Genomic DNA, 25,999 nt, shown 5'->3' with positions numbered 1-25,999 from the left:
ATAGTTTTACGTTCGACTACCATTAAGTTAAATAACGTTTTTTTGTTTGACTAACTTTTGATCAAATCAAGCGTTTCTTAAACTAAGAGAAAGACACCAGCCAATGGTCGATATTGTTGACTTTATTTTAGAATAGCAGATCTCTGCGACCAGCTATAGTTTGTCGGCTTTGTCAGTGAACGTGTGTCTCTGCTCCGATCGTGAGCTTTACACCGCAGCACCTCGCGCGGGACTCTGCTGCGGTTCCTCCGTGCAGAGCGCCCGTTTCCTAAACCATGCTATGCAGGGGCGGTTGTAGGGGGGGGGGGAGCAAACCCTCCAAAAAAAGGTTACAATATTACGATTTATTGGAATTAAATCAAATCAGAGACCCGGATGTACAGTGGAGATTAAACTGTTCATTACCTTATAAAAGCTAATACTGTTTATGTTTTTTAATTAAATTGTCACTTAAATTTACCAAAACAAATACCAATTATTGTATTTTATGTTTATTTTACAAAATTACTTTATACTGTCTGTCAATTTAACCCGCTTTTATTGTTGGCCCCAGCCTGATGCTATGTATGTGTGTGTATAAAGCTGAGATATGCATATATTTATTTAAAGTGAGGCATGATGCAGAAATGAGTGAAGCAAAAAGCAGGAAACTTACAGACTTCTTTAAAAGATATGCAAGACATCACTGCTACTTAGCGTGTCAAAGCCATTTGTATCTTTTATTTATTCACCATAAGTTCCTTTGTTAATTATCCTACATTTAAATGCAGAGTTGAGCAGAACAAGGCAGGTGATGGGCGAGCAGGGCAGCTTGGAAAAGAGAGAGGATCAGAGCAGCGTAAAGAAGGGAAGGGAGTGGAGGAACTTCAGCAGAGGAGAGGAGTAGAGCAGGCTGAGGAGAGCAGAGCAGAGCAGCCTGAGGAGGACAGAGGAGCACGGCAGTTTGAGGAGGACAGAGGAGCAGAGCAGGGAAGCAGTGTAGGAAAGGCTGACAACTTGCCTGACTGCTGTAATCAAAGTCAATTGGAATATTTTACACAGAAATATACATTTCTAATAGTTGGAATTAAAAAAAATAGGATGCAAATCATGCAGGGAAGCGGGATCCCTTGGGGCAATGAGAACAGGGAAACAGGTACTCATTCTCTACTGCAGTGGTTCCTAAACGGTGTGCCGTGGCACACTGGTGTGCCGTGAGGCAAGTCCGGGTGTGCCGTGGGATTTTGTGACAACCATACGTTATTATTGCAATATACAACTACACAAAAATAATTATTTTTTAATTTACTATATCAGTACTTTGTAGGTTTATATGTACGTAATCTGCGCGACTTGCGCGTCCACATCTCCACGTGCAGTGCTGCATAAACATGGCTGAGTCAGCGATAACTCTCGAGGGGTGGAGGTATGCCCATTATTTTGAGTTCATCCGAAGAATAGACAGGAATGTGACGGTGAGGTGCAAACTGTGTCCAGGCCAGAAGCTGTTATCCACTGCTGTAAACACCACGTCAAACCTCAACAAGCACCTACAAAGAACACATGCTAAGGTGGAGCTACCGCACACGCTATTTGTTGTTTGTTTATATCAGTCTGTTCTTCTTCTCTGTCTTCCGGTTGTTGCCTGTTTTGAATGACGAATACACACTACCGCCGCCTGCTGGTAAAGAGAGTTATTGCCACTCACGCATGCGCAGTTCGTACGTGCTCGGCTGAAGTCTTTGCGGTGTCTGGTTCCAGTGCAACACATGGCCAACACGCAGGAGAACACGCCGACGCAACAGAGTGAGCAGAGATAGACTGCGCAAAAATATACAGATAGCAGGAGACAGAGAACAGCCATGGTCAGATAGGAAAACATTCAGGATCTGGATCAGTCTTATGCGACAATGGAAACTGAACTAAAGAGAACATTTGAAACTTTAGCAGTCTGCGTGATCTGCCTGCAGGGAGGGGCGGGCCGGCCCTGCGAGTAAAGTAACGAGTAAAGTAACGAGTTACTTTATGTAGAGAGCAACGAAGTAGTGTAATATGTAATATGTTACTTTTTTTTTAGTAACGACCTCTGCTGAAATGTTACATTTATAATTTGTAGTTCAGGACCATGGACAATGCAGCTTCCTTGCATTGACAGTTCTCTGTGCTGAATTTCCTTTGTCTCATTTTTAATGTTGTGGCCTTTCTGGTTTAAATGAGTGTGTTGCTGCTTTGATGAAGCCTAATTTGATAACGTTTCAAATTAATTTCTGAAATATTTCGTTAATAAATATTTCATGAGTAATATAGTTGTCTTTGTCACATTTTATTTGGCATTAGTAAATAATTATGCACATTTACAGATATTTTACATGATATGAGTGATAACACGTGTTATAAGGCTATTTTGCACAATAGGTGTGCCTTGAGATTTTTACTTGTTCTTTGGTGTGCCTTGGGCACAACAAGTTTGGGAACCACTGCTCTACTGAATGGCAGAACTGTAGGGTAGGCCCATATGGCAACAGCAATGAGAAGCAAATGAAATCTTTGAGAAAGAAAATAAATGAACATAGTGTCTCACAGAGTCACAACTTAGCACAGGACATAGTAAAAAGACAAAATGAAGAAGCTTTAAAATCAAGCTTTCTAAAAACATTTAAAATAAAAAAAAGACATTTTGGCTTCCACCCATAATGTCTTTAGAACGGCATACTACATTGCAAAAAATAACCTCTGGTTGATGATACTCTGATCATCCTGGACTAATAGAAATACCAATGATAAATTGTGTAAATGTTGGCCGAGTACTCCACTCAAATGTTACATGTACAGACATTGTACATTGTATCTCAAAAGAAATGAGGGAAGCCCTATTGGCAAGTATCAAAGTGACCCGACCAAAGCTAACTGTTCTTGTGGATGAAAGCACATCATTAAGCAAGAAGTCTTGTCTTATTGTGTACCTAAGAATGTCAGTTGATAGCTCAGAGCCAGTGACCTTCTTCCTAGATCTTCTCGAGCTAGAGAGTACAACTGCAGATGGAATCATTAGTCAACTACTGAACTGTCTACAGAAATATGGTCTTGATGATGCTTTTCTGAAAGAATGTCTGGTGGGATTCTGCTCAGATGGAGCCTCCGTAATGGTAGGCAGAAATAATGGCGTCTACACAAAACTGAGAAGTAAGTACCCAGGCCTCATAGGCTGGCATTGTCTAAACCAGTGGTTCTCAACTGGTGGGTCGCGGATCCGTTTCGAGTGGGTCGCGGATGTGTGAGTGAAGAAAAAAAAAAATGTAATTTTTTTTTGGAATTTCTTTTTTTTGGGGGGGGGGGGGGGGGGGGGGGGGAAGTCAACATTTTATTTTGAAGGCCCGATTTTCTAACGCTGTGCATGCAGTCGGCGTTGGACTGGAAGTACCGGGGACCATAAACGGTTTTGAAAACTTCTGTCACATAGTGATCATCTTCTCAATAAAATATCTTTGCTGATGTTTTTTCGAGTCTTCTGGCCAATCAGAATCAAGATTGTTGCCGGAAGTCCCCACGGAGAATAACTTTGCGGTAGAACTCTTTTTTATACATCCATGGTTATAACTTCAGATAGAAATGAACACATAATGAAATATGACCCCCGGTCTGATGACTGACAGGTCACAGAACAATGGGGGCTATCTACCCTTACCCACAATTTAAAGTAAGTCACACAGACTATCTCCTCTTTACTCTTCTCGCAGCAAGATGTCAGAACAAAGTGAAAAACAAACAATGGCATAAAATATTATTAATATGTCGGGTAGTAATAGATTTATTTATTTTCTTCTCAGTGTACCAGAATGCATAGTTTGTTAGTATTTCTGAAAATCTCCTGGGGGAGAATCCCCCCCAGACCCCCTGCTGGGGTTGGGTTTTCAGCATGTGTGCCTTTTTATATAGTTCAGCTTTGATTCCATCATCTCATTAAACCTTTTTTAAAAGCATACTTTAGTTCTGTGAAGGGATATAAGGGATATATGCACTGTACTTCACTTCTATTAATATTGTATGCTGAAAAGCGTATATATTACAGCACGATTTTTTGTTGAATAGATTTGAGTGCTTCAAAATGTTTGGTCGCGATGTATTGACCAAGTAAAAAGTGGGTCCCCAGTTGAGAACCACTGGTCTAAACCATAGGTTGGAGTTGTCTGTGTCAGATGCAGTCAAGCACTGCACCGGAACCAACCACTTCACAGCTTTTCTTGATAAGCTATACTGTCTCTATCATCAGTCACCAAAGAACTTAAGAGAGCTTGATACTGCAGTCTCTAAAGTAGGTGTATGCTTGAGGAAGATTGGTCGCGTCCTCGGGATAAGATGGCTTCATCTTTTAGGACAGTAAATGCTGTTTAGACCATGTATGCTGCACTCTATCATCACCTCACATCTGCAAGTGTAGATGTGAACCGTTCCTCAAATGATAGATGCACGTATGAGGGGCTAGCAGCAAAGCTGACGTCAGTTGCTTTTGTTAAAAACCTGGGACTGATGATGGATGCCCTTGAGGAGCTGAAAGACCTGTCTGAGGCTCTACAGTCGAGAGACATTAGACTGTCTCAATCAGTACATCTGATAAAAAGACAGCTAGATGTTTTTAAAACCATGAGCAGGAACCCAGGCGGTGGTCTGTTCTACAAAACCGCATGTGAGGCAGAGCAGCAAGGTGTTCTAATGGCATAGCACTATGCAATGACCCAAGGCAGAAGATAATAGATCCCACAAAGTGTTATGCAGCACTATGCAAAAGCATGGAAACAAGGATGGTCACAAGTGAAGAGGAATCCCTCTTTCAAAAGGTCAATGTTCTTGATACAAAGACATGGCCAAGCCCTCTACCATTAATGTATGGTGAGTGTGAAATAAGAGAGCTGTGCACTCTTTTGAAAATCGGATTCTCTGGTGTTAAGCAAAGTTATAGGGACTTTAAGGAGAATGCACATGTCCCTTCTAAAGCTTAAGAATGCAGTGGAAACCATTGCTGTGAGCAGTGCAGAGTGTGAGAGGGGTTTCTCAGAAAGGAATGCAGTTGTAACATCAATGCGCTCACAACTGAAAACTCAAAATGTCTCTGCTCTAATGTTCATTCAAATGGTTGGACCTCCTCTTACCTCTTGGGACCCCACAAAATATGTGAGGAAGTGGGTAGCTACCAGAACCTGTAGACCAGGGGTGTCAAACTCAATTTCATCGCGGGCCACATTTGCATAAAGGTTGCACTCAAAGGGCCGGTTGTAACGATATAAATATATAATATAAATATAAAATAATGTATGATATTACATTATTGCCTCTGAATTGGATTATTATCGGATAGGATAATAACTTAGTAATTAACTACGTCTGAAAGCAGAAGTTCAGGTCTCTTCAGTGCGCATGTCACAAAACGAGATGCATTGTGGGACATGTAGTTTATGGGCAACCTGCTTCTGTAAAGTGGCATGTAACCGGTATAATAAACTTATTATATTCTTTGCAAGCTCTTGCGGGGCCACATAAAATGAAGTCGCGGGCCGGATTTGGCCCCCGGGCCTTGAGTTTGAGACCCCTGCTGTAGACAAAGATGCACGACTACACAGGCTTCCCCCTATCAGCCCATCTGGGATTTGATGAAGTAGCTGGTCGTACATACAGTAATGTTGTTGAACTGCTTATATTGATGTGGACTTTCATTCCTCAATCAATTCAGATAATATGTCTCTGTACTCACATAGTTGTTTTTTAATGTTCTTGATTAAGTGTGCAGAGAAATGTTGACTTAAAATGGCAATTTGAAGGTCTGTAATTTGTGAAAAATGTTTGTGTATATATTAATAATTTCAAATGTAAATTCATTCCAGTTAAATAATACTAATAAAAAGACGGTCTATTTGACATACTTTCTAGGTTTACTTTCTCGATTGGTGGCATGAAATAGTGCATCTGATGCAGGAGCAGTTGCTTTAGGATTGGGCATCATATATTGCCCCCCCCCCAAAAAAACACACCCCCCCCCCCACATATCAAATCCCAACTTAACCCCTGGATATACGTGAAACAGTGCCACACTTTTCTGTGATTTACTTCACTTAAAATTGTAGCAAATAACAACTACAGCAGCAAAAATATATATTGAAATAGTTAAATAGCCTAAAATTCAGATCTTACTCAAAATCGTCTTACAACTAAAATATTAAAAAGGACAGTACAGTGTAACCTCTTATGAACTCTGTAGTGAGACGACTATAAACTGATGCAGTATGAGACCTAAAGCCAGAAATTAGTTAGCATTTTTAACCTTCAGTGGTCCCTTGCTCGCCTGTAATGATGGTCTGTGGTCAATATAAGGTTAATAGCAACCCCACACTTGAATGTCTGAACCTTTTATGTAGGTTACAAAACGGTGGTGCTAACCATTGGCTAAATAAGATTACGAAATGTCATGAGACCTTAATGTAGTTTGTATATAGAATAACTTTCTTTTTCATTTGTTACTTCTGGCATTTGCATTTACGCTTCAACTATATCAACGTGGTGTTAATATACATGTGGAGATTATCCTGCAGAACAAAACCTTATTTTCTACAATACTCCAAAATCAAATGGTGAAATACTATTGCTTTTGTCTTGGTCGACCTGCAAGAATACATCATTACTAATACTGACACACTTTATTGTGAGGACTATATATTATAACATTGTGGCTGAAGAAAGATGGTGATGGTGGTTGTTCAGAGTCAGCCATGTGGTGGACACAGAATGCTTAAGATGGTGAGTCTAAAGGCAGCATGGACTTTGCACAGGTTTTAAGTTGCAGACCTGTCATTTAGATAGATGGTCCTATTTAAACATTAGTCTTGTGCGTGAGACACAGGGAGTGGAGGCATTCAGCCTGGATGTAAGTCCATACTAGTAGCCGTCCTGGGACTGAGAGTCGCTGACAGAAAGGCAGCCACAGTGAGTCCATTTCAGTTAAGGCCTTCTCAGAGGTATTGCATCGCTGCATGCGCACCAGTGCCTTGTTGTTAGCATAGCAGCACTCTGCTTTTGCCCAACTGAGCCAGTCATATCATGAGCCTGTGATACCGCCTCTGTTGATACTTGTGCAGCTGCTGTCTAAATGCAACGTGACAGGGAGATCTGGAGACCTTGTGCTCGAGGACAATGTTAGAATATATTTTCAAGAATGTGAGTTGCCTGTAATCTCTTGTTGATGACAATTAGTGAATCATTTATAACCTTGGACATTTTGTCATTGCTTTAGCGCTTGTACAGCGACATATTTTTTTCACTCGGTGAAAAATAGCCTTTGTATAGAAAAGAAAACTTGCAGACTGGCATATGTGCTATAATACTACCTCAATGTTTAATGTCAGCTATTATTATATTAGGTATAGTAATAAAGTGTGTTGCAACTCAAAGGGCAAATGTTTTTCTTAGATCCATATCTAATATTTACATAATTCTTAATTCATTTATAGATGGTCACTCCTTTAAGAATTGCATATCTGTATAAATGTTGTTCAAATTAGGTTCTGCAAGATTTGGAAGAGAAAATTATTTTGCAAATATATGAAACTTTTGAAACATTATTAATACAAAATATATAATATTGAGGAAATGTACCAACAAATATTTGTATTATTAAGTCTGTAGCATGATATTTGGACATATTTTTCCATTACCAAATATTGCGCTTATTGTTGTTTACAAATTACGCAAGCCCATTTAGCGATTTTGTTAACATTTGAATAGTTTCGCAGCCCTAGAATACACTTTTAGAAAATATACGTACATGTATATTCACATTTGGTCTTTCCACTTCCAGAGTCCCTAAAACCAACGTCATTTGAAATGTCAATAAACACAATCAACTTTGTTTGATTGTGGAACATCTGCAGGTTCTTCGTGATTGGCCATCAGTGTAGAAAGAATGGCTGTAGCTTATTAGTTGCGTTCATCGATGTGATTGTTGGTTGTGGAGCTTCTGGTGGTGGACATGGTACTCCATAGGGGCAACATATGGACAGCTGAGAGTCAATGATGTTTGGTCTGTACAGATGTTTTCTTATTCATGATGTTTAATTAACCCCTGTAGAATGTGTACTGAAGAGGAAAAGCACTAAGGGATAGAAATCAATGTTATTTATTTCCGTTTCTTTTTTTGTTATTTTCACATACGCTTCACTTAGCCAGTTCTCAATATGGGACATGGATCTGTCCTGAGCTCAAGTAGCCTATCTAAGACTGTATAAGACTGCAGTGTTTCCCCTAGGTTTACTGCTTTCGGGGGGGTACTGCCTGAGCGGGGGGGGGCATTGGGATATATATTTTTAAAATCCTCTGGAGCAGAGAGAGGAGCTGTGGATTATTGTTATTGATTAATGCATCAGTGTTTCTTAGGGTCAAAAACACTAAACTCAACTTAAAATGAAAGCGTTTAGTTTATTTAATAAAAGAGCACATGTGCCATGTGAAAAGTGACAGTAGATATAGATTAGTTGCAATTTGGTGCTATATATATATATATCACATTTTATTTATTTATTTTAAACCCCTTGAATTTTAGGGGGGGCGCGGGGCTCCGTTGGCGGGGCTCCATTGGCGGGACTCCGTTGGCGGGGCGGGGCTCCGTTGGCGGGGCGGGGCTCCGTTGGCAGGGCGGGGCTCCGTTGGCGGGGCGGGGCTCCGTTGGCGGGGCGGGGCTCCGTTGGCGCGGCGGGGCTCCGTTGGCTGGGCGCAGCGCCACAATGGTAGGGGAAACACTGGACTGAAATGATGTATTCCTGACAATGATGGAACATGATACATTTCATGGCAAATGTTCCATTGCAAAGTGCAGGCATGAAATACAATATATCGAGTTCTACCTGAACACAAACACAACTTTGGCTTTCTGCCGAGTTTGTCCAAAGTAAGCAACCGAACAGTTTCACACTCACGCTGTTGTTTGAAATTCCACTCGTGAATTTCCACAAATCGTTATGTATTGTAACCCGTTACGTAATGATCACACACTGAACCCTCTAACAAGGCTCCAGAGGCTGAGCCACTCATCTTTATGCAGCATCTGTGCTCTCAAAATTAGCCATGGACGTTGTCTTCTGCCTCAGAGGATTGCTGCTGACTCTCCCTGCAGTTTGCAATAACACGGGAAGAGCTCAGTAATAGTACCAGTGCAGCACCTGCTGTCTTGGTGGAATGCTTTGTAGATGCAGATCCTCCTTTAGGGACATCTGTTTGCTCATTCTCTGGCCAGTTATACACATGGTAAACTGTGCATAGGAGAAGAAAGTAGATGCCGCATCGCTAACTACTGATTCGGCTGCTTACTTTGCCATCAGCAGCCAAACCATTTTAAACTCTGCAATTCAGCTATGATATTGTTTTACTACTACTGTAGTACACCGTTTTTATTGTAGTACGTGTTATATATTGTAGAACAATCTGCACATTTTTACTTCACGTTTATATAAATATTTGGATATTTTAGTTGAACTTCCTATGTTCCTTTGCATATCTTTATTTATTTGTATTTCCTATTTAACTTTTTATGTTATTATTCATATTTGTATTCTATTTTTTATTTATTTTATTCTCACATGGAGCAACTGTCAAGAAACCCAATTTCTACTGTGTAGTAATATAAATGTAGGCCAATGCATTCTAACTGTGCCATTGAGCTGTTTTATAATGTATGTGTTTAGACCAGCCTCGGTGTCAGCACATAGTAATGAAGAATGTAATTGGAATAAGATTGGGCTCATAACATGTAAAGCAGACATCGTGGGGAATGTCCTCTGGACAGCATGGCACGGCTCTGACCCAGGCCAGATCGGGTGCTGTGTCCACACTCGCCAAAACGGGAAGAGTAGAGATTCCTGTATCTATCGTGGTGGCTGTCCGGTGGGGAGTGTCAGCATATCCTCAAGTCAATGTAACAAGGATCCTGGGATTAAATGAGAGCTACGGCAAATTACTGCATTTACAGTATGTCAGTCAGGATGAACTATTTAAACATAGTAGGGCTGGGCAATATATATATGTATACTACATTGATGTAGATGGGGTCTTTCTACTTGTTCTATTACTGAGGATCTTTTTCTGAACAGTCTCATTTTGGTGTTATTTGTGAAGGCACCAAAAGTCAACGCCAACATATCGTCACAATTTTAATATTGAGGTATTTGCTCCAAACAAATCTCCAAATGGCTCAGCCCTGAAACAAATACACAAAGTTACCTCATCTGAAAAAGAGCGTCAGGCACCTGGTGAAGCTGTCCCCCTGGGTGCCTCCCTTTAAAAGGTATTTAAAGTACTATTAACCTGGCATCAGACCCACGGGGCAGACTGCAGGGACCATCAGTCTGAAGGGACTCCCAGCAGCGAGCACATCATGTTTTAGATCTCATTAAGTTAGCGGCACATACCTACTGTTCTGCCATATTTGTCCGACCAGATGGATTGCAAAATAGTCAATCATGTAGTGTCTTTCACTTGCTGTTTATTGGTGATCAATATTTAAGGTGCACTGATACGGAGTCAAAAAGTGGTTGTAAACTAACCACATAATTGTCAAAAATATTTAACAGGTGTTGATTAATGGTTTTCCTTGTTCATCATACTGCATCAAATACACATTCTGCTGTCAGGGAGCTGCATATGTATCAGCATGCTGCTCAGAATACAAAGCTTTATTGTTAGAATGTTGACTTGTAGTTCCGCTTTTTACTTTACAATTAAACATTTCATGGCAATTATTGTATGTAGAATACGTATTTAAACTATAAGGAATGTTTTCAGTTGATATCTCACTCCAAGATGATGCCCCCTGCTGTGCTGCAGTCCACACACACCTCAGTGTGACTCCAATCTGCACCGATGGCATGTCTGACTAATTGTTGCTTGGAACGATGATCATTTTTGCATATGTGCAGATTGCGTGGTTTGGGCTGGAGCGGCGCTCCGTTGGACGGACGGTTGAATCATTTGTTTTCTCGCTCATTGATGCTGATATGCTGTCATGTTTGTTCTGGCTGCATTCCGCACAGCTCTACCCCTCAAATGGGCAGGCTGCTTCCCTCCGATACATAGTCACGCTGATGCGTGCACTCGCCTTCGCTTTGCATCCCTTCTCTCCTTTGTCTCCAACTCGTACGGTTTCCTCTCGTGCCGTTTCTGCTGTGCGAACCCTCGCCGCTCCCCCTCACTGTTCTCCTCGCCACACTCCTGTCATCCTTCCGCCTCCATCACTTCCACTCTCTCACCTTTCAATCTCACCCTTCTTAACTCCTCCCCACCCCCCACCATGTTGGCCCCACATCTCGTTTTTCCTCACTCTTCAAACCTGCTTTTTCACTCTGCATTCCTCCTCCTCCTCCTCCTCCTCCTCCTCCTCCTCCTCCTCCTCCTCCTCCTCCTCCTGTGAAGTCAGCGTTGGGAGCTGTTGGAGGCACCAAATGAATGATGATTGTTGGGCTTGTTTTGCCAGGTTGTTGTGTGTTGTGACTTGTGACCTGGTAAGGTGCGGATGCCTATTTGCTTTTGTGCATTGGTACAAAACGCTCATACGGAAAAAAGTGCTGGTTGCTGTATGTGTGCATGTGTATGTGCATGTGTGTGATGCAGCGCTCCCAGGCAGGTAGAGAGACAACAGGTCCTGGCTGCAGTCCCAAAGCTTAACTCTTGGAAGTTGAGGGAAGGCAGAACCACAGCAGCCCCTGCAGGAGGATAGTGGAAGATTTCACAGAATGGGTTGGAAAGGGTATAAAACTAATCAAAGAATGGAAATAAAAAGCACAACGGATGCTGCAACTAGGGAACATGAATGTATGACCAGGTGCACGTACACAAAAGAAAATGAGCACAACAACACAGGACTGTTGACACCTCTTGCTGTGTTCTCGGTCGAGACGCCACGCCACTGTCCAGGTTGTGTCACAGCAGAGGTGTGGGGCAATGTCTGCAACTTTTGCGGAGCTTAAGCCAGCGGGCACATGAGGCCGTACCATATGGCCTGACCAATGGCCCCTGCTACCCTGTCTGCAGAGAACCATGAAGAATCACATGTTCTCCTTCTGTCTCATTTGCATACTTCCTCCCCTATCTTTCAAAAACACTTCTTTGTTGTTGGGCCCTTTCTCCTTTCCTCCATTAACATGTATCTGACAGTCCTCTTGCCCCGACTTACGGTAAAGTGCAACAGCTGACGAAGCTTATGCTAGCAGACCGCCGGCATCACACGCTGCCAGTTATCAAGGAATTCAATGATCAAAGCTGCGACGAAGGGCTTCGACAAGGACGCCTTTGTCTCTAATACGGTCATGTGCTGTGTAAAGCATTGCCACGCAGAGAAACGCAAGTCAGTTTGAAAAGCTTGAAATCCATCACCTCAGCTCGCACCCTTCCTCACTGTCACGTCAAGAGCATTCCCAGATAAATAAATAAGAACTTGGCAGAGTGTCACGTTTTTTCAAGTGGGCCGGTTCAAGATCAGTTGAGAGACTCAATATAAAGACAATGTTTTATGTCTTGTCGGCAATCTATTTCCGCCCCATACCTGTCTAAATCACTCGGTTCATCTGAAATATGAAAGAGATGCTTTGAGACGCAGGATCCTCCTTCAAACCCTGGTAGGAATATTGGGTAAGACTGTAATTTGCACCCGTCTTGCACGTCCTCCTCAGGGATACAGAGGTTTTAGATCAGCCATGCTCTCATCACTCCTCTCCTTTCCGCAAGGAGGGAACGCCAAATACTGGAGAAGATCAAGAGGTGGGGGGTGGGGGGGGGTGTTTTCATGCAAACGAAGGCTCTCTTAAAAAGATACCCGTAGGGTTCTGCCGGGCAGCTTTCCCTTCCGTTGCATCATGCCTGGCATAAAGCGAGAGTCCCCAGGTTAAGAACAGCCTGAGCCAGATGGGAGAGTGTGTGAGGGGGGGGATAGAGGAGTGCAACAAAAAGTGCGGGCCCTGCAGTAAGCTATTCCAAGCGCCTTTGTGGGGTTGCCATTTTTTCATTCTCTCCTTTGAGGGGATTTTCTATTCCTCTCTGTCTGTCCGTGTCCCCGTTTCTTCCCCTCATTCTTTTTTATATTTTATTTCGTGATGTTCTTTTCTTTGCGTGCCGCAGTTCCTTCAGGCACTATGGTTCTTTTTTATCTTGCCAAGTTTATTGAGCCAGGCCTCAATCTCTCCCCGTGGCCGTCTACATCTCACTTCTGTATTTCTCTCTACATCCATTAACCCGTCAACTGGGTCATACTGGGTCTTTGAGTGAGAAAGAGGAGCTCTCTTTCTCACTCTCCATTTCCACTGACTTCTTCTCCCCCTGAAGCCCAATTTCACTCATGGTGTTTGCCTCTCGTCTTCTCTACACCGTCTTCACTTCCTGCGTCTCAATCTCTCTCATCAACAGCCATGCATGCGGTTTCTCTTTCCCTTCTTCACTCCTCATCTTTTGGCTGTCTTTGTGTGCCATCTTTCTCCCTCGCAGCTGGTTAAAGACAGTGTTCACACAGAATCCTTCGGATGCTCCTGAATCGATGGTGTGGTTATTTTAGCGCCTCTCCCTGCGGCCATCAGACCTCGTGTGTGTGGGTCTCATATAACATTCTCACTAAGCCAGCTACATTTGAAAGTCAGTCAATGTGTGAAAACGATGTGTGTTCACACTACTGTTTTCAAGTCTTCCGCTCAAACACCTAAACCAAAGGGAAGTTTCTGAATCTCTTCTTCTTTGTTGGTGGTGAAACAACATAAGATATACGATATTTGATAACTGACAGCATAATCAAAGACGTCAATGTGTTCTTTCAGAATTGGTGTCCTTTGTGGAGTTTACTAGAGTCCAAAAGTCTGAGTAGGCGGAATTGTGTTATGACATAGTGAAGAAAAAATGAAGAACGTAAGAATATTATTTTCTTTACCTCCGCCAAGGAGGTTATTTTTTCGGTTTAGTATGTTGGTTTGTTTGTCAGGAAGAGTAGGAAGACTTCCGGCCCGATCTTCATGAAACTTGGTAGAAGAGTATCATGGGCAAAGGAATAACCTGTTACATTTTGATGCTAATCACGGGGAACTTAAACCCATAAACTTAAGCAAAAAATGACCTCCTGCTTTGTTATTATGACCCACAAGAGATAGATATATGTTTGTGGACCTTTTTGTATTTATATTTTTGAGTTCTCAGCTTTTATCGAGAAGTTTCAACTGGTGAGACAGGCTTTCATACTCTAAATACTTCTGAGTACAACGGGTTGGACAGAGATATAGAAGACTGGACAGGTTCGACGCATCAGCACAGAGGTGACATGTTTGTTATTTGTTGAGTTTTTCCCCCCAAAATATAATAGCAGCAGTAGCTCAGATTGTAGGGACTTGGCTTGGGTACTGAAGGGTCTCCGGTTCAATTGCTGATCGGACCTGAAATAAAAAGTGTTGACTGGTAGCTGAGGAGGTGGCGGTTCACCTCCTGATCACTGCCGAGGTGCCCTTGAGGCTTGAGCACAGTACCTCCAAAGCTTTGACCAAAACTGGCAGTGTCTTTGCTCTGACACCACTCCATAACAAAAATGCATGTGTGTATTCAAACGTGAATGTTTATAGGTCCTGTGCATCTGTATTTCTACCCATGTGAACAGTTACTACTGGATGAAATGTCACTTAAATCAGTGGTTCTCAACTGGTCAGGCCTCGGTACCCACTTTTTACTTTGTCAATAAATCGCGACTCGACATTTTTGAACCACTCAAATGTATTCAACAAAAAATCGTGCTGTAATATATACGCTTTTCAGCATACAATATGAATTAAAGTGGAGTACAGTGCATATATCCCTTATATCCCTTCACAGAACTAAAGTATGCGTTAAAAAGGTTTCATGAGATGATGGAATCAAAGCTGAACATCAAAAGGCACACATGCTGAAAACCCGAGATTTTTTGAAATACTAACATAAACTACGCATTCTGGTACACTCTGAGAAGAAGATAAATACATCTATCACTCCCCGACATATTAATAATATTTTATGCCATTGTTTGTTTTTCACTTTGTTCTGACAGCTGAACTTGCTGCTCCACACAGAGAGAAGAGTAAAGAGGAGAGAGTCTGTGTGAATTACTTTAAATTGTGGGTAAGGGTAGATAGCTCCCATTGTTCTGTGACCTGTCAATCATCAAACATTTCATTATGTGTTCATTTGTATCTGAAGTTGTACACATGGATGTATAAAGAATACCGCAAAGTTATTCTCCGTGGGGACCTCCGGCAACAATCTTGATTCTGATTGGCCGGACTCGAAAAAACATCAGCAAAGATGTTTTATTGAGAAGATGATCACTACGTGACAGAAGTTTTCAAAACAGTTTATGGTCTCCGGTACTTCCAGTCCAACGCCAACTGCATGCACAGCGTTAGAAAATGGGGCCTTCAAAATAAAAGTTTTACTTCGCGACCAGAGTTGGGTGTAACGCGTTACTGTAATAATATTACTTTTGTCGGTAACGGAGTAGTGTAACGCGCTACTTTTATAATTCAGTAATCACACTACAGTTACTAACATTGCCCCGACACGCGTTACTTCGTTACTTACTAAAATCAGTCATAGTCACACTGACAGGCAAGAGGGGTTTCCGCCGCAGGTTTAAATATGTATACGTAATCTGCGCGTCCACATCACTACGTGTAGTGATGCATAAACATGGCTGAGTCAGCGATAACTTTCGAGGGGTGGAGGTGTGCCCATTACTTTGAGTTCGTCCCAAGAATAGACAGGAATGTGACGGTGAGGTGCAAACTGTGTCCAGGCCAGAAGCTGTTATCCACTGCTGTGACACCACGTCAAACCTCAACAAGCACCTGCAAAGAACACATGCTAAGGTGAAGCTAATAGCTCAGGACCCCCGAACCCAGAGTGAGGAGGATGTTGTGAGCTCCCTTCTTTTCTTTCTGTCCAAACTAAAACTCTAGGCATTAGTAGGCAACATACTCTACATTAGGGTTGGGCGATATTGAAAATATGTTATCACGATATTTTCAAGCAGTATCACGACAGACGATATATATCACGATATTTTTTCATGTCGGTTATTATGGTTATTTTTCAAGTTACTTAACAGAACAAGCACCTACAAGGTAACAGAAACTAAAACAAAAAGGAGTAACAGACCAAAATAGCATTTCAAGCTAATTGTATTTCAGAAATGAATCCCTGAATGAACAAGTGAGCAGTGAACATCAATAAACATGAAAAGGAGGGTAAAACATTACTAAGTAAAACATCAATGAGGAAAAGTCAGTGCCAAACAATTAAAATGTAAACTTTAGAGTAGACTTGAAGTGTAATAAAAGACTTTAGCATAACTGAAGGGAAAAACATAAAACGCCAACGCGTCAGTTATGTCTTTCCACCGTTTGCTAGTCTTTTCATAAGGAGCCCCTTTATGAAATGCCTGCCCTATGGTAGTTTGTTTTGGTGCAGTCGCTGCGATAGATTGTGCATTCACACGCGGGGGACCTTGCACTCAGTCTCTGCATGCTCTTTCTGGTGCTTGCGTTTGAGGTGGTCTCGTAAGCCTGACGTGTTGCCATCTGTCGCTTTGAAATTTCCTTTTTTGCACATTTTGCAAATTACATTTGTTTGCTCCGTGTCTGTTGTGTTATATCCAAAATATTTCCATACCACAGACATAGAGTTCTTTTTGGGGACTAAATCTAATTCTTCTACATCAGAATCTGACTCTCCGTCCATTATTGCTGTGTGTGCAGACTGCCAACAGTGTATTTTCCCTCGCTGCAAAGAAAGGGGGCGGGGACTTTGGGAGCGTGTCAAACAACTCGGACTGAACGAAAACAGAGGTGCGCTGACATTGTGAAATCGATTGGGCTTGATATATGGTGAAATTAAACTCAGTAGGTGAGGCTGGGGGAGCGGGAGGGGAAGAGGCTCTCCGTCCGCTGTCATAGCCCCCTGCGCCGCGCACGGAGAGCCTCTCCCCCTCCCGCTATTTTTTTTTTTTTTAATCACGATAGGACGATATCTCTGAAAAAGCATATCGTGGAGACCTAATATCGTCACGACGATATATATCGTCATATCGCCCACCCCTACTCTACATTTTAAAATCCATTTACTTTGGCGAATGTCTTCAAACGGCTTACTGTGAGTCAAGGGCAGAATGGAAAAATGTAGTGTATTTTCATGCTGGCTTAGTGGATGGACAATCAGCCTGTATCTAGCATGTTATACATGGGAGTGTCATGTGTCTGTACACATGTAATGCTTCTCTGTAGTCATGTGCTTTTGTGTGAGCCATGTAGTGTTCTGCGAGGTCACACACTGATGAGGACAGATTCCAGTTCAATCCATTAGAGATTTAAAGGGGAACAACAGTGGAGACAAAGAGCCCTGAGCTCCTTAGCCTCAGTCCTGGTGGGACACCCAAAGAGCCCCTTTGTCCTTGTGATGTCACAACCAGCAGCAACACATTTTCACATTTTGCTCATTTTTCAGCACTTTTAAATGAAATCAGGATATGGGCTGTGACTGCCGAGCGTCAATTTCTCTGGACCGTCTGATAGCCTTTCCTTCTTCCCAGGGAATAGAGGGGAATATCTCTCAATTGAATAATCACGTTTGTTATTCCTGCCATGTAGCACGGGGGAATCAATATGAAATCAAATGAATATCTCTCCTCCACGGCCCGAAGAAAGGAAAACGGCTGTGAGATCCGGCGCTCTAGTGACATCAGTCGTGTGAGAAATCTAGAGTTGCTTTGAAGCCAACAAACCATGTGGGGAATGAATGATAAGGGTCTCTTGTAGCATAGCAACCATTACTAACTCAGTGCCCTTGAGCAAGTCACTTTACCTGCTGCTGCTCCAGATGATCCACACTAGAAGCAGATTTCTAAGGGTTTTAATGCTGCATTAAAAAGAATGTGAATGCAAAATGTGGTAAGAAAACAGGCTAAATAGGCAACAACAAAGTAACAATCCTACACAGGTATTACTTGTCAATCATTTAAGATTCAAATAGACAGTCTGCTTCATCTCGATAGCCAGGGTGTGGTTTGACGATTCATTGACTTTATTTCCATATGCACCATGTGACTTAGTTTGTTATACCGACCTGGATGTTAGCATCGTAAAAGCTCTCTTCGCTTTTTAATGACCAGTTTTATATGTTTATAGTTATAATTTTACAATGTGATATCTTAATGCTCTTAATGTTTTTCATTATTTGTTTAGCACTTTGAATTGCCTTGTGTTGAACGGTGCCTTGCCCTTCCTTTAAACAATGTACTCTACTTCGTATGACATTACCAGTTGTTATACAAATAGAGCGTGTTTGATTTCATTTGTTTCTTTATTATGTAGAATTGTTGCTTGTTTAACTTTGTACAGGAACTCTGTGTTGTGATATATGTATATCGTATGAAGGTTAAAGGCTGTATTTTATGTTGTTTAGAGTTTAAACCAAAATATTGTGCGAAACAAAATCCACTTTTATACAAAAAAAGGTAAAATAATGTCTATTTTCAACTACATCTTGATTTGCCTTTTCAATTGTAAGCTGTGTATTTAGATTTTTATTTCTTAGATCGTATTTGTAGATTTGTTTGGTTTTTCTATAGGGTGAAAAAAGTTGGCTAGCATAATGTGAACACAATGATAAGACCAGTTTAACATTTATTAGTGGCAGCAATAAAATGAAGTTGACCTCTTATCATGGCCTCGCAAAGAGCATGTGTTCAAGCACTTCAAACAATGGCATCTATCGTGAAATTAAATATTGAACCCTTTATTACAGAATTGTTTTTTCAGAATGCCTTCATGTGTCGTCCTCGACTTGTTATCCTTCACCTTCTCTCCTGTTTTCTCTCCTCTCCACAGTGCAACAATGACTATGCCCCAGTGTGCGGCTCCAACAATCAGAACTACCAGAACGAGTGTTTCCTGCGCAGGGATGCCTGCAAGCAGCAGTCTGAAGTACTCATTATGTCAGAGGGCGCCTGTCCTGCTGGTATGTACATTTACATTATGGCGCCTACACAGATTTATAAAGACACACACACACACACACACACACTGGAGGAGCACTGACACTAACATGCCCCTGCAGTGAACACAACATATACATGCGGATGGTGTAAAGTGAGCGTGCTTGAAATATTATCTGAACATTGCATGACCTGCTTTTTTCAGGCTTAATTATTATAATGATCAATACACGCACATGCTTCCAGTTGATGGGGTTCAGTAGTAATTATAGAGTGATGCATTACTTTAAAGGACTCAAACCAAATGATGAAAAATGTGCTAGAGGTGACGGACAGAATGTGATGTTCTCTAGTTTATTGTAACGAGCACCGCTACAATGACAGTGGCATCCATTCTCATTGAGCGGGAAGATTTCATCAGAGCCACACAATGTCCCCAGCAGACACCTGCATTGCTGTTCATTATACACTTTATTTCAACCTGCGGTGTTAAACACAAAGTAGAAGAAAGCTTGACGGCGATGACCTTTCCTTTTGCAATGTGTAAATATGTGTCAAAATATACAACAGAAATACTTGGCGAATTGTCATAGTTAGTTACTGTAACACTGTTGCCAAGAGGCATGTTCAGCAAAGCGGAAAATGGAATGGCTGAATCACACATCGTCTTGATGGCCACTACATTCTTTTTCTGGGATATGTGGACATGTATTTTGCTTTTGTGTTCTTCATGAGACCCTGTTAAACCAATTATTTAGAATGCATCATGGGCAATCAGATCAGAGGTGGGCAGCGGGAAATACAAGCGTAGTTTTAACCAAACACAATCACGAGTACCTCTCGCCAAGGTGGTCTAAGATGCATTTGACCAGACATCTTTTGTTGTGTAGTTGTAAGAAAGTATCAAAGCTTTAGTAACAGATTTGACAGTATGTGTAAGATGTTTATGTTGTGTGCGGCAGAAATATTGAAATGATTATTTAACTAATTAGCATGTCCTGTCTAGCGTTGAGTCTGCAGTGAGTCCAATTTAAGGGGACAAAAAGTAGAGCTATCCCAAGAAATTCTCAATCATGTAAAAAGGTTGAGGGTCTGTAAACATTGTATTAGTTTGTTAATTGGATTTAATCTGTATTGGCAGATATTTGAAAAGGACTAATTGTTTTGTCGTCGTTTGGTGTGCCGGTTAGGTATGCACCGGTACACCATACCTCAATATCAATATTGTGACAATATTGTAGGGTTCTCTGTTAATGCTTTCACAAAGTACTATAAACAATACCGATGGTATTGTTTATAGTAAATGCAAATACAGAACATTTACAACATGGTGAGTTCAGAAAGGGTCATCACTTTACTGTAATGCAGCCCTGGAAACCAGAACAACACAACACTTCCAATATTAAAGTGTTAGACCATACCGTGTCTCATATCACTAAATCAATACAACACAGATATATTGCCAAGCTCTATTTATAACGAATGTTTCAAAACAGCAACAGATTTGGTCTTGGAAATTGAAATATTGTACATCTTTATTTGCATATAGAGATAGAGAGAGTGAAATCTTATCACGAGTGATCACTGGGGACCCTTTTTGTATTCCTGATGCTAACTGAGGTACAAAGAGCTTTTCATTGGATCATTCGACGTGTATGTTGATGCTAAGGTTCCAGTGAATACAGTTTATGGTGAAAGCACTGACATTTCTAATCTGTGACGCTTTCTGTTTGTGGTAGAATTGGCTTTCAACGTGACTGAGTCTGTGAAGTCTTTAATTACATCTGTAAACACTTTGATGTAATCATCTAGAATATTTGTTTTACAAGCAGGATAAAACTTTTCCTGGAACAAAACAATACTCCACTGAGGCAATCCCTCTCTGCTTCACATCAATGAGCCTTTTTGTTGTTGATATTTTAGTAACTAAGAGCAAAGTTTCCTTTTTTATACCTTTCCAATTGCTTTCATCTTTCTTTTGGCTGCAAAGAAAAAAGCACTCTGTGTAATTCTCCAATGTAATTGGAATGACTGTTTGCTGACATAGTTTGCTGGACTTTAAGCAGCTGAGTGGGCGTCTTCAGTCGCAAAAGGTCAAGCACTTCATTAGCCGTGTTACGGAGACCAGGAGTGCTGATCGGAGTACGCAGTGCCATCAAGTTAATGTTAATCATAAAAAAGTTATATGAAATAAATCAATGAATTAAAATCCTCATCAAATTAATGCATTGTCATCCTGATGACTTGACTTCACAAAAACTGTGAGTGAACTCTTCTAATCTAATGACATATAATACACGTTTCTATTTACAAGCAGTCCTTTTCAAACAAAAGCAGGCGGTTTGTATCCCATTAAAACATGTGTAATTAGGTTTGTCCTATGTAATGTGTTAATTCCAATGAGGAAAAATGAAATGGATGTAGTTCGGAAAAAGCATTCCCTCGCACCCACAAAGGAATTCTTTCTGAATCTACCCATTACTGAGTCATGTTCAGAGTAATTCGATTAGTTGTGAATGAGTGAATCCACTGGCAGGGCGATGTTGACTGTTTCTGAGGAATATGTGAATCACTGCTGAGGGTAAGGTAGTACCACTGGCTTGATTTGAGCATGCAGTCACTGAGTCAGTTACCCTCGGTTACAGGCAGCAGGCAGAAGTCCTTTCAAAAGTGTACATTCACATTAAAAGTCCAGCCTTTTGTGGCCGGTATGTGTGTGAGGTCATTGTCAAGACGTGTGTGTGTGTGTGTGTGTGTGTGTGTGTGTGTGTGTGTGTGTGTGTGTGTGTGTGTGTGTGTGTGTGTGTGTGTGTGTGTGTGTGTGTGTGTGTGTGTGTGTGTGTGTGTGTGGTGTGTGTGTGTGTGTGTGTGTGTTATGGATTTGTGTTTCTTTTCAAAGCATAGAGATGCCTTTCTCTCAGCAACAAGCAGTGCTTTTGAGAAATGAATGCCGGGTTCAAACAACGATGTGTTTGTGGTGAAGTCTTCACACAATTAGACCGTAACAGTGGTTCTACAGTAGATTCTTTATTCAGGGTCAAATGTGACACTCAGACGTACACTTTATTCTGGTAATAAGCTAGAACAAGGCCACAGTTAACAATGTTTGTTTCAGAGGATAGTCATTTACTAATTTAACAGAATAGCACTTTGGTTTGAATATTGAATAAAACATTTGTTTAATTTTGTGACTTGAAGTCATTAATAATTGTGACACAGTGAAAATAAATAGTTGTGTTCAACTTCATTATATGTAACCTTGAGAAAAACAAATGATGAAAGACTGAAAAAGATGTCTTTAGATAAATTGATGTAATTAACGCAGCATTGGCCCAGAAACAATAAATAAACATAATGAAAGACTATTTTAACTGATAGAAAAACAGTGTGTTGCCTTTGGAATAAAACAACAACTTTGGTATTTTTATGGTCAAACTTCATAGAGGAAAGAGGGCATACACCTGGTCTTCATTTGGAATTTTAGTCCAATTTTAATCCACTCATTGCCAGTTGGTCAATTACCAACATTATGTCACGGACTCCTGCGTCGAATAATGACAAATCACGCTCTCAACTACCTCCAATGTAAAAACATCCACAAGAGGCTCAGAGCAACTCCTCAATACATCCTTTCTTCATTCAGCAGCTGGGAAACGTACTAATGTGTTGATGTAGTAAAAAAGAGCAACAAAGTCCAAGTAGGTAGGTATTTGGGATAGAGGGGTGGGCCAAATAAATGCATGTCTTGTACCCAGGAGAGCGCTGCTCGTGTTCGGTAAAAAACCAAAGGTCAACAAGACTTACTGTATCAGCAGGCCCGGTTCTACGGGGGTGCATTGCACCCTCAGTTGAGTCGTTATGCACCCTCATTTGACAAATTAAAAGTGAAAAAAATTAATTCAATTAAAGTGAAAAAAATTACATATATAATAACAATAATAATAAGAATAATATAGTTGAAATAAAATAAATTGTAATTGTGGTTAAATAACATTGTCTGCTGCATTTATTTGGTCAATTTAAAAACGGTAAGTAATGTTATGTCAGGTGCGCGTGACCTGTGCCGCTGCGCGTTCGTCATCTGCAAGGTGCTTACACAGCAGTCAATGATGGAACTCAGAAAATGGTTAAAACAACCAGCCCTTATCGCCAGCAGTAACACTGCATCTACTGCAGATAATAACAGTTCAGATCATGGGGACATTACGTTACCCGCGGCCACTGTCGTGGACAATAACGTCCTCCCGCCCGACTCGCCAGCTTTTCCCGACTCGCCCACGGAGGTGGAGCAGCCGCAGCCGTCTTCGTTGCCCCAAACACCGCGACCCATCGGCGGCCCGCAAGTGCCAGAGGACCTCGGCGAAACAGAACCTGCCCAGATATATTTAAGAAAGTACCCAACTCGCCTGTACAGTGGGGTAAGGCGCTCATTTTGCAGCTCATGGTTTCAAAACAGAGATTGGCTGGAATATTCATGTAAAAAAGATGCCATCCTCTGCTATGCATGTAGACATTTCGGTTCAAGTACATCAGATGCCTTCACCACAACTGGCTACAACAACTGGCGCCATGCTCTTGTACGTGATTAGGGACTGGGAAGGCATGAATCAAGCAAAGAGCACATGAAGTCAGTGGCTTTTTGGAAGGAGAGGCGTGCAAGAAGTGAGACTGGTACAGAGGTTTCCACTCTTGTAAATGCAGCACAACTGGAGAAAACTAAAAGTAAATCTGTTTACAGTTCGGTTTCATATGGGTGTTGAGATGTATCCATACATCTCTTCATTTTGCTCTCAAAGTGCACCAGATTGATGCTTTTAACTTCAATATTAAAAAAAAAAATCTTCCCGGGGGAGCATGGCCTCGGACCCCCCTAGAGGAGGTGAGGACCCCCCTAGAGGGTGTTAGGTCCACTCCCCACTTATAAAAATAGCACTTTAACACTGCACCCTCTCTAATCTCAGATGCACCCTGAGTCATGTTGTTCTGGAACCGGGCCTGTGTATCAGATGTAATGATTTGGATCCTTGAGGGTAATAGAGAATAATGGTGTCATGCTTAGGACTTCACAGTGTGTTAAAAGGGTAAGCCAATGGTTTCTGGCCGAGCCTCCATGTGACAAGTTCAAAATGACAACAAATTGGTCTCCTGGTTAGAAATCATATTTCGCAAAGACTGTGGCTGCTTCCAAGTGCCAACATACACACTTTGCAGCAGTATCTCAGCCCGTAAATACATGTCAGAGGTGCCATTTCCTTTGAGGATGTGCCCTTGAGCAAGGCACCGATCTCCCACAATGCTCCTGGGGTGCTGAATAGTAGCTGCACACTGCTCCAGAGTCTGTGTACAACAATACAAAACCTAATTTGATGCAGTATCATATACAGATTGTCCTCTCAAACAGGTTTTGCACTTAAGTGACCGGTAATAATATGAACAGTAAATGATATAGTACATGTTCTGACGCATGTCAATCAAACTGCCACTTTGGAATGTCACTGCTAATTAAACTGAACACATTGACTTCGCTCTGGTGACTGTGAAGGACAGACTGTATGATTCAACAACCCATCAAACCATTCAGGGAGTCCTTGTAGCTTCTGCATTCATTATTTTTCTCCACTTACTTATTCCTTTCCTTCTGTCATCAGTAGTAACTTTCATAATGTGACCATTGTTATGTTCTGTTTGTAGTGGCCACTAAAAAGGTCCAAACAGGTGCAAACAGCTCTAGGAAGTGGACAGGTATCACTGGAGAACTCAGCAATTGTCACGGGCGAGTGAAGGAAGCAGGACCCAAATGCAGATAACTTTGAGAAAACCTTTATTTCAAGGATACTGAAAAATGAATGACAACCAGGAACACTCACCGGTGAACTCAGTCACCAACAAAACAACGACGCAACACTGAACACAGAAAGAGACAAGACTAAATACAGGGAGGGGTAATCACGAGACGAGAAACAGCCGGGCAGGGGAGGAGAAACACAAGGACAACAGGTGAACACAATCGGGTAATCAGGGAGGGAAACAGACAGAAAGCAGACAGGCAGGAAACGGGGGTGAACACTTAACACAATAAGACAGGAAACCCAAAGACAAGAAAAACACCAACACAGACAAAACTACAAACGTGACATAACATGAGAATCGTGACAGAACCCCCCCCTCAAGGGACGGATTACAGACGTCCCTAAAAAAAAAAACCACAAAAGTACAAAACCTCAAGCAGGGTGGGTGGAGGACCTGAGTGTGAGGACTGTCTTGGGCTGACAGCCCAGGAACACAGCGGAGGACCAGGAAGGGGTCTCGGGCGGACGGCCCGGGGGTCAAGGTAGAGTCCAAAAAGGGGGATTCGGCGGACGGCCCGGGGGCAAGGCAGAGGACCAGGAAGGGGTCTCGGGCGGATGGCCCGGGGTCAAGACAGAGTCCAAGGTGGGGACCATGGAGGGCCGAAGGCAGCGGCAGGAGGAAGAGTCAGGGGGCCGGGCCCGAGGGCGAAGGCAACGGCAGGAAGAGTCAGGGGGCCGGGCCCGAGGGCGAAGGCACCGGCAGGAAATCTCTTTTTGACACGCATGCACATTTGCCAAAAAACCAGAGTCACATATATTATTTATTACTTTTTTATTATAGCATATAGCCTAACGTTAAAAAGCATACATGACTGCCTGGATAGTGGTTGTGAGAAAACATTATTCAACCCTGACATAGGATCCATGTTTTGCTATCCAGAAATAAAATAAAATAAAAGATCAAATTATCAATCTTTCATTATGCCACTTATTGGCGTCATTGATCGTGCATAGGACATCATTATTGTACAAATACGATAATTATCTCACATCTGGCAATGCTGGTGAACACCGTAATTGTACAGCCACTATTGTCAGCAATGGGTAGTGAGCTGGTATAAAAATAGGTTCAAGAGATTTCACTGTAAATCAACTCAAAGAATAGTTCTAAGTAGGGATGGGTATCGAGAACCGGTACTAAGTCAGTACCGGT

General features: G+C 41.8%; 1 protein-coding gene across 2 annotated transcripts in view; it reads left to right on the top strand.

Annotated features, from left to right (window-relative positions):
- The window catches only part of tmeff2a (transmembrane protein with EGF-like and two follistatin-like domains 2a), a 140,084-nt gene that overhangs the window by 37,913 nt on the left and 76,172 nt on the right, over positions 1 to 25,999 (top strand). For both annotated transcript variants that reach the window (XM_034110345.2, XM_034110344.2), the window contains exon 3: positions 18,891 to 19,020. In XM_034110345.2, the coding sequence (XP_033966236.1) occupies positions 18,891 to 19,020 (130 nt within the window). The remainder of the gene's footprint in view (positions 1 to 18,890; positions 19,021 to 25,999) is intronic.

This window comes from Pseudochaenichthys georgianus, chromosome 21, assembly GCF_902827115.2.
Source record: "Pseudochaenichthys georgianus chromosome 21, fPseGeo1.2, whole genome shotgun sequence".
In the NCBI taxonomy this organism is placed as follows: domain Eukaryota; kingdom Metazoa; phylum Chordata; class Actinopteri; order Perciformes; family Channichthyidae; genus Pseudochaenichthys; species Pseudochaenichthys georgianus.
This window is presented reverse-complemented; position numbering and strand designations above follow the sequence as displayed.